Genomic DNA, 9,760 nt, shown 5'->3' with positions numbered 1-9,760 from the left:
ACCCGGAATTTGGGATTCGGTTATTAAGTGGTGATTACGTGATAGGTGTTTACCCGCATTTGGGTGGATTTTTATAACTGACAGCAAGAATGGTTGTTTAGTTTTATTGTGTAATTTCACTGTTTCAGTTAGGATATTCAAATTTGTATTTAGAAAAAAACTTAAATTGCTTTTTCCTTATTTTCCCTTTGTATTGTGCTGATGGAATTCGCTGATATCAATATCCAGCAGTGGGCGGTAAGCATTTACTATTCCACTTCCCCTGGTACCGTTTTTCTGCAGTGGCAACGTCTTGATAAATACCAAAACGTGGGTGTAAGAAACTGGATTAATTTTGAAAGTAAACAATTATTTTGAATAAACTAGTCAAAAATGTCAACTAGTACACATAATTTTACAAAGAAAAAAAAGAAGTTATTTAAATAGAACGTTCTTCACTTCTGTACATTAACAATTAACCTTGATTTCATTAAAGCTGCACTGCAGGGATAAAAATTCATCGAACTATAACTTCTATAATGCAAAAACCAGTGGCATAACACCTCCTCAGCCCCTGCGCCAAAAATCTGTACTCCCAAGTACAGACAATGTAAAATATATTTAAAGCAGATAACTAACGGGAAAAATGGTCTCTCAGTAATAATAACAAGTTTTAACCTTAAGTGTTTATGTTTATACAACGGAAGAATGTCACCTAGAAATTCATTTGATTTGTATGAGTTTGTCGCCTGAAAACAGAGGACTAAAATATTAATTAAGACACAAGCGCACAGAATGTTCTGAATATTATTATTATAATTCTTAATAAATAAAGATGTCTGTACTTTCACATTTTCGAAAAGGTGGGGTGACTCGTTTGCGAGAGAAAAAAAAAAAGAAACGTCCAAGTTTGGCATTGAACGTGCGACCGCCAGTTCCCTGGACGCTATATCCTACGTTAGTGATAGACTGTTATATTATTATAATGCGTTATTTTTTTTGTGAACATTTGGACATTTAGGGAAAAACTCAAACCAGATGAGTACACCACAGTACAGGAGTATATTGTTGTATAGTATTTAGATCATTTTAAAATATAATTCTTTGAGATGACGGTGGGGATGATTAACCAAATTTTGTTTAGCGTTTAACCACAATATGTAATATACATACAAAATTTGGCAACAATTGGTACAGTAATTTCGGAAATTACGTGTATAATAAAAATCGACACAGACGCCAGACAGACAGACAGACGGAGACGAGACATACTTTTTACGTATTCTAGGGGTCGTGAAACGTCGAGAAAACATGCAACCGGCAAACCGTCCGATGAATTCGATTACTATACTTCCTTAACTTACGTTCGGAAAGTAAAAATGTGCGAATAAAGGGAACAAAAATATTCTGCAATAAACGGAAAAGTTGTTATCAAGTTAATTATACAAAAATATTACATCTATTTTCTTAACCGTAGAATACTGAAATGTATTGACAAATTTTGATTTATTTGCTACAGAAAATTGAAATAGACATTTTGTGAGTAATAAAAAAATTGTCTAAAGTGATTTAGATAGAACTTTCTTCGCCTCTGAAGTACAATTAAACAAATCGAGTTTCTTAGATAAATTATAAAATTTAATTTTGCGATTTTTTTGTGATAATATTGATAACTGTTATAAGTTAAAACAAACATATGTGTGAACTGGTACACTACGGTAAAAAAGTATACTACTCTTAATGCATTCGTATTTAAAAGATAATTTTGACTTTTGTCCAAAAATCTGGATGTCTAAAATCTAAAAGCAAAATTCAAGGCGGATTCATCAACTACAGGTATCGATCTATGTTATTTTATAAAATTTAACTAGCAGACGACAGACAACAAACGAACGGAAACGGGAAACCTACTGTTCATACTTGGGGCGTCATGGAATGTTGAGAAAACATGAAATTAGCCGTTCGCCGGGTGGATCCTATTATTCCTATTGCAATGTTTCCCTAATTTACGTTCCGGAAGTAAAAATTGATAAAATGCACCTAGAAATTGTCGGCTAAGTTTATTTGAAGGCTAAATTTTCACGGATTCATACATACAGAAAATGTAAGCAATATTTAAACTTCTTAAAGTTTTATATGAAAAACAACGTAAAATGTTGTGAATACTTAAAATTCAAAATTGGTCGAAGGTTATTTCGATAGAATTTCCTTCGCTTTTGAAGCACAGTTCAAATCCAGTTTCTTTGAAAATTTTAAAAATTTGATTTTGGGATTTTTGGTTTTGATAACCTTTATAAAGTAAAAACCAATATACAGAGTAAGTCACTAAGCGCGCGTTCCTTTATATCTCATTAATTATCAGAAATAGAAAAAGAAATTGAAGACCAAAATTTTTTAATTTAACTTTTAAATTTTTCAAGTTCTCAATTTTTTAATGTTTCATTTTCCCAGATTGTAATTTTTAATTTATTAAAAAAAAAAACAAATTTATTAAAACTGAATTTTTCACGATTTTACAGTTTTTAGATTTTTCAATTTTTATATTTAAATTTTTCTTAACCAATTAATTTTTAATTGCTTTCACCGCGTTTATTTATATTGTCTTGACTGAGTATTTTTGAGTTTCCGATTTTAAGTTTTTCAAAATTTTGATTTATCAACATTTGACTTTTTCCATTTTTTGATTTACAATTTTTCGATTTTACAGATGGTTCGATTTGTCAATTTCTAGATCGCTTATTCAATTTTTGGATTTTCCAGTTTCCCGATTTTTAATATTTCCATTTTGAAATTTTCCATTTGTGAATTTTTGTTTGTTTAATTTTTCGAATTTTTAGATTTTCGATCTTGCAAATTTTCGTTCCTTCAGTTTTTCGATCTGCAGTTTTTCGTTTCTTGGATGTTTCGATTTTTTTTAGTTTCCGGGTTTGCAGTTTTTCTAGTTTTTAATTTTCAGTCTTTTCAAATTTTAGCTTTTAAATAATCAAGTTCTCGTTTATGCATTTTTAAATTTTGGACAAAAAGAAAAGTTTATTCAAACTGAAATTTTAAAAAATTGTAAAGCATGATTTTTTTTCGTATTTTCGATGTGTCTCTTCGAAAAATGAAAACATCCAAAATAAAAAAATCAAAAAATTGGGAATCCAACAACTGAAAAAACGAAAAAATAAAATATCGAAAAATTGAGAAATCTAAAAACAATAATAGAAAGAACCAATCTAAAAGGTGATGCAACAAAATATTGAAAAATCGAAAAATTCAAAAGTGCAAAACTTAAAAATTAACAAACTTAAACTGGAAACTCAAAAAATTGCAAATCAAAAAATTACGGAAACGAAAAATTAAAAATCTAAAATTGAAAAATCTAAAAATTGAAAAAGCAAAATTTGAAATTTGAAATTTCAAAAAAATTGCAACGCGAAAAATTGAAGCAAAAATTCAAAAATAAAAAAATCGTGGAATCTAGAAATTGCAAGTCTCAAAGATGAAGTAACGAGAAACTAAAAAAATCGAAAAATTAATCTGGAAACTCAAAAAATTGCAAATCAAAATGATGGAGAAAGGAAAAATTAAAAAACGGGGAACGGAAAATTCGAAACACTGATTTATGAAAAATCGAATAGTTGCATTATGAGTAGCCTACGTATTAAACGACATCAATTTTGCGTACACTACATAGACAAGATTTGAGTCCTTCCCTCTGTGTGCACTGTTTAATTATGGGGACACCTTCTAATGATGAATAATAAATAAAATAAATAAAACATTTATCTGTTTTCTCACCAACAGTTTAATAGATTTGGCGAAGATTCTAATAAGACATTAATATGGTCAATAATTAATAGTATTAAGAGTAGTCACCAGAATGAAGAAGGAGTGGGTGGGCGGGGGGGGGGGCTACTGCTTACCTATAAAAGACTCTAGGGAAAAGTTTTTAAGATGTGACGCACTTGTTTTTTTTTTTTAATGAAAAACCATACATATTTTTACATATTTTGATTGACCTCTTCTTAGGCTTTATAGCAACAGTTTATTTTTGAAATTTCGACGCTACAAATTTTCATGAAATTTTTTAACAATGGACAAAAAAAATCGCACTATTATACTATTTTTAAAACCTGTGGTACGATATTTTGTGGAAAGATAAAGATACACAATTTGTTGTAGTATAAACGAAATTAAATTTTCATATACAGAGTGTTTTTTTTTAACTTTTACAATTGACAAATATTGATATTTCAGTTTTTTTTAATAGAGCTTCCTATATTTTTTTACTACATCTTATTCTATTTTTTGTTCTTTTTCTTTTCTGTCAAATATTTTCTAAATTTAAAGTTGACAGTTGCTTCGATTTTTTATTTTTTGTAAGAATTTTGTATTAGATGAAGGAAAAATAGAATAAGATACACTAATAAAATACAAGGTGTTGTATTTGAAAAAACGGAAATATGAATATTTGAAAATTGCTTTATAATTTTTTATAAACACTCTGTACATTAAAAAATTATTTAATTGCTATCATAACAAAGCGCGTACCTTTTTTATTTTTCTCCAAAATATTGTAATACAGATTTTAAAAATAGCCCTATTGCATTTTTTGTGAATTCTTCCATTGCTAAAAATTTCAAGAAAATTGAAATAACATGGCAACGTCGCATTGGAATTTCAAAAATAGTTATAAACCCTACGAAGAGACTAATGAAAAATATCTTAAAATATATATGGTTTTGAATTAAAAAAAAATAAGTTGTATGTTACGCCTTAAACACCCTGTATAGTTAAAAATTATTTTATAGAATAGTCTGCAAAGAACCGCACAACTTTCGTCTTTGTCTGTTTTTTAAAGCAGATATTCAACGGGGCAAATGTATTCTCAATTTCTCAGTATATGCTTAACTTCGACTGTTTAGGTAAATTTATACATCGAAAAAATTCGAATATTAGCACTTTCAGATAACAAGCACCAGCGATGGCATTTGTGTTAAAAGAAAATGAAATTTGATGGATTTTGTCTTCTCAACAGAGAGGACTAATTAATTAATTAAGAACACTCGTTTTTTTCCAAAAAAAAAACCTGGATGTCTAGTGTAAACATTCATAAATTTGAACGTTTATTCGACAAAATTTGATTAACGATTTACCATGCTTCCAGTAACCTTAAAAAGTTCCCTTTCACAGTATTCGGAATGGCAGTTTCAAAGTTAAATTGTAAAATGTTGTTATACAGTTTTGATTTTTTTTTTCCAAAAGTCTGAATGTCGAGAATAAAAACTCAACATCGGATTCATAAACCACAAGTGCAGGAGTATCTCATTTTATAAAATTTAAATAACACATCTACATGATATTCATATCATATTTACATATAAAATATGACAACAAGCAATCCAGTGGTTCAAAGTTTATCAGCACAGAGAGACAGGCGGAAGGAAACGCGACACTGAGTTTGAGTTGAGTTTCGGGATCTTTAGCTTACGCTCAGGAGAATAAAAAAAAATCTTGTATGCAATTCATGTGGTAAGCGATGTTTCGTAGCGAAAGAGCATCTCTACAACTAATGTATTAATAATAATCTACCCGTTGTGACATGTATCACATTATATTCGTTTTACAAGAATTTGGAACCTTAATTTTCGGCAAAACAAATTTCTTTCTGTTCAAAAAAAAAAAACAATAAAGATTTTTCATTCAAAATTAACGACAGTCTGGGAACAGTTAACTGAGAGTTATTTCTTAAAATAGATCGTAAAATCTCACTTAGACACTAAAATTTTAAGAAATCACATAAACTACCATTACGGACGTCATGGGAGAATAACCCCATTATAGGATTTGTGTTAAAACGGAAATTCCAATGCGGTTTTCGTCGAAATTTCAATATTATCGTCGGAACTCCCCAAAATATATTGCATTATGCATCTAATGTTTCTCGAAATATGCAGATATTTATCACGGTTTCGTGTGTGTATTTTGCATATAATCTGACCTCTGTTTATAATGGGGTCCTGTACATACTTGTGCATAATAGTGCTTATTATTGCATGTCATGTGAGTGTTCATACGTTAAGGCGTAAGCACGACATTGCTGAAAAATTGGTCTAAAATTATTCACTTCCTTCGTTCCTAAAGAATCATTGAGTATGCTGTGTGACGTCATCGATTTTTTCATGGTAACAATAACAATAGTACAGTGCATAATACAGAACTTCGGGGAAATTAAGTAAACAGTTTTTTATTTAATCAATATAATAAACTGTTTCATTTATGATTTTTTTTTGAGACACCTGTATAAACAATTCTAAGTAATATTGATTGATACATTACTAAACCGCAAATAAATGAGCACGCCATATTACAAATTTTAAACCAGATTTATTTAATGATAAACTGGTGAATTTTGATTGGCGGTTTACCATAGTCTTAAAAAATTTGCATATTTTAAATAAGATTTACTTAGCAAAATTTTGAAATAACATCACCAAATATTTTTGGTGATCCGATATCCTTAAATTAAAACAGACGAAGAAGACCTACTTTTTCATATTCTAGAAGCTACAAATTATTTAATTAAAAAATTCAATCTATACATACTTTTATTGACAGAAGCACCAAACGTAATTTTACGCAAAGACAGAAATATCCCCCCTCTCTCCTAACCACGTCAACCCATCTGTCACTGTCAAAATTCTCAGTGAAAAATCATCCCAATGGACGACACACTCTAAACCCTCCCTCCTGTACTGACGATGGACAATCCCACAAAAATCCTCGCCAGATCCAGAAAAACCACCAACATCTACAAAACCGAATCCGCTACCACCTCCCGAGTGTCGTCCCACCAAGTTTTCCGAATCCACAAAGACCACCGTACCGACGAACACCAAGAAGAAGAATACGTAGCAAGCACAGTCCTATCCGCCTCGCCCAAAACCATCCAAACTGTTAAAAAAAGCACTAACTTCAAACGACACAGCGAACACATTCTAACCAAAATCAGAATTTCCCGCTACACAGACAAAACCCTCCCCAAGAGCGAAGGCGCCGCACAAGAGTCAGTCATAGCTCTGAAAACCAAAGAAAGCGTAAACGGCGAAGTCCTACCCAATCTTCTCCACAAGTACGTGTCAGTACCCGACCTGAATTCCCCGTCAGAAATTCAGTTAATCGAAAACAACGTCCGTCAGAACGAAATGCTGGCGATGTTGAACGAGTACAGAAGCCGGGCTAGTACTAGCGAAGCCAGTAGTGAAGAAATCTCGGCTTGTAACAGCATCATAGGATCCACGGATCCTTCAGACGAATATATGTCAGTCTGACGTTGAATGACAGCGATGAAGCTGTGTTCGTGCAACTTGTTCAAGAAAAAGTTAAAACGATCTTCGCTTCTTCTTTACAATGTGGTGTTTTCGACCAACCGACACAACTGCTTGAAGAAAATCTTCAGTTTCTTGTTTGGTGTTTTGCTAGGGATTGGGCTCTACTTTTTGATTCTTGTGGACTTGAACTTCACGGAAGGAGCGGCGATTCTTATGGGGATGGCGATGTGTTTGCTACTAGGTTTGGGCAATGCTTTTTCCGCACAGATTAGATGCATCACGTTACTCGCATTGCCCAGTTTCGGCGGAAAAGTGGGTCGAGGGGTCATCAAAACCTTCGTTTTGGCTTTCATTCTGTCCGGACCTGTGGAAAACATCACGAATAATGGAAGAGAAGTGGTGCGAGTTTTCGCTTGTACTACTTCTTTAACGTTCAACCTAACTAAGACACGGTTTGAGTTGATGTTCAAACCGTTTTCGGATGCTCTGTTTGGTATGAAGACTGATGTTAATGAGGTGAAGGATACGATGAGGTCGATACGAGACGTATCAGCGCCTGTTGTAGGCGAAATCGAAGATGACACAGAAATGAGGAAACTGAAAGAAGAAAACGACTATTTGGATTCGAAACTTGGAGATACGTCCAGGAGTAAGGAAATTAGTGCTAAGTATGACAGTAAGGGTGAAAAGGCAGAAGCGGAACGATTCGAGAAGATGTATTTAAAGAAGGTCGAGATGCGATGTGAAGATCAGTTTACAAGGGCTGCCACAAAGTGTAGGGCTATGTTTGAAAAAGCGTACAATAAGTGTTACGATGCAGTGACTTGGGCGGCTGCCTGGTTACTCTGTTGGCCTATGAAATTGGACTTCATTTGTAACATAGCGCAAGCTTTGGGTGGAGCCAGTAGGTGTGACCCTTCCAAAGACATAGACCCAGGTTTTGGCGAAGGCTACGAGTATTTAAAACAATCAAGGGGACAGTTTTCACAGAATTTTAAAAACGTGCATCTGCAGTATAAACTCGGGAAAATCAAACAACTGATAGACCTTAGAGATAGTCGGGATACGGCAAAGGCTATTCTGCACGCGGTCAACGTAAAGAGAAGTATTTTGCGGAAGATGTTGGTGATTTTGAAAAGACTTCTCGCTTTCGTTTTCTTGAGGATTATTCTCAATGCACAAAACTATCTAGATCGGTACTTACGCGAAATTCAATTTGACAACGTCTATGTGACTACGTATTTTCGCAAAATCGACGCTAGAAGAAAACGACAAGGCAAACACACCCTGCTACCGTTGAAAAAGATCGAAATGAAGAAGTTAGTAGATCCGTGTTCTACGATGCCTTTGAAAAATGAGAGAGGACAGTTGATGTGGCAAACAATACATCTTCTACTAGAACTGATTACTGCGACAACTTTTATCCTTTTAGATCGACTGTTCTACGAAGGTTTGGACTTAGTTAGGCGCCATGCTCGCATCGACTATGTCCAAACTGGTCGCCACGACATGAAACTCGAAGTCAAAGGTACCACTTTTCTGATTTTAGTACTACTTGACTTTATCATCAATTTAGGTACAGGTTTGATCGCAAACCTTCTCCGTTCCGTCATCAAAGGTTTCAACATCAAAAAACGCATCCACATTGAACGCAGCAACGAAAAATGCCTCCCTCATCCGTCACTCCTCTCCAATTACTACATCTACAAAATCTATGGTACTTATTTCGTAATCTGGATCCTCATTCTCGTAAACATGTACAGTCAACGTCTCCGACGCATAATTTGCGCTTTCTTCTACAAAAAACGTGAGAAACGCCGGATCCTGCACATCTACAATGAAACATTGAGACGGCGCATAGGTTACTACAGGTAAGCCGGCACAATTAAAACCGATTTCTTAACAAAAAAATGAATGTAGGTTCATGAAGAAAAAAATACAGAAACTGGTCAGACAACGGCGATTGCAGGAGAGTCTGAACGTGTTTATGATTTTAAAAATTCGATTCCCTCGTGCTTTCCGCTGCTTGCACATATTCCCAGGGGCTAGACGTAAATGTCTGATTTGCCAAGAGATAGAGCCGTTGTGCAGATCGAAGTTCGAGGAATGCAGGAACGAGATGTGCCATTTTGCTTATTGTCAGGAGTGCTGGGAGGATTCGGGAAGGACCTGTTTGGCGTGTGCCACGCTGGATTCGGATACGAGTAGCGGGGTGGATTCGTCGGGTGAAGATGATGACTGAGACCGAACGACAGCTGGGATGTTGAGCGACACAAACCGTCTGGACGACAAAAAGTTGAAGAGGTGGATAAAGATGTATGTCGAGTTCTTCAGCAAGGTTAAGAGTTTTTGCGACGGGTACTGAAACTGTCGGTACGATATGAAGAACGACGAATAATACACGAATATTGAAAAATTGTTATCAATTTCTTTGCTTTTATGAATCTTTCACGATTAAAAGTATT

The 9,760-nt window shown here is 33.9% G+C and overlaps 1 protein-coding gene across 1 annotated transcript; it reads left to right on the top strand.

Moving 5' to 3' along the window:
- The first annotated feature begins 7,208 nt into the window (after positions 1-7,208).
- On the top strand, positions 7,209-9,745 carry Snky (sneaky). The gene is made up of 3 exons (XM_064071433.1): positions 7,209-8,823; positions 8,872-9,166; positions 9,216-9,745. The coding sequence occupies exons 1-3, from the start codon at positions 7,302-7,304 to the stop codon at positions 9,535-9,537; spliced, it is 2,139 nt and encodes a 712-aa protein (XP_063927503.1). The 5' UTR covers positions 7,209-7,301; the 3' UTR covers positions 9,538-9,745.
- Positions 9,746-9,760: the final 15 nt, after the last annotated feature.

Source organism: Zophobas morio, unplaced genomic scaffold (assembly GCF_036711695.1).
Source record: "Zophobas morio isolate AGI-343-1 ecotype UQ-CSIRO unplaced genomic scaffold, CSIRO_AGI_Zmor_V1 ptg000004l, whole genome shotgun sequence".
NCBI lineage: Eukaryota > Metazoa > Arthropoda > Insecta > Coleoptera > Tenebrionidae > Zophobas > Zophobas morio.
Note: the sequence above shows the minus strand (reverse complement) of the source record. Positions and strands in the feature narration are given on the sequence as shown.

What these genes read in the sequence shown, in the direction of transcription:
- Snky (XM_064071433.1), top strand. Translation starts at nt 7,302, where the DNA reads ATGACAGCGATGAAGCTGTGTTCGTGCAACTTGTTCAAGAAAAAGTTA. An exon ending in CATGAAACTCGAAGTCAAAG is followed by an intron (nt 8,824 to 8,871) that starts GTACCACTTTTC and finishes TCATCAATTTAG; the next exon opens with GTACAGGTTTGATCGCAAAC. An exon ending in CGGCGCATAGGTTACTACAG is followed by an intron (nt 9,167 to 9,215) that starts GTAAGCCGGCAC and finishes AAATGAATGTAG; the next exon opens with GTTCATGAAGAAAAAAATAC.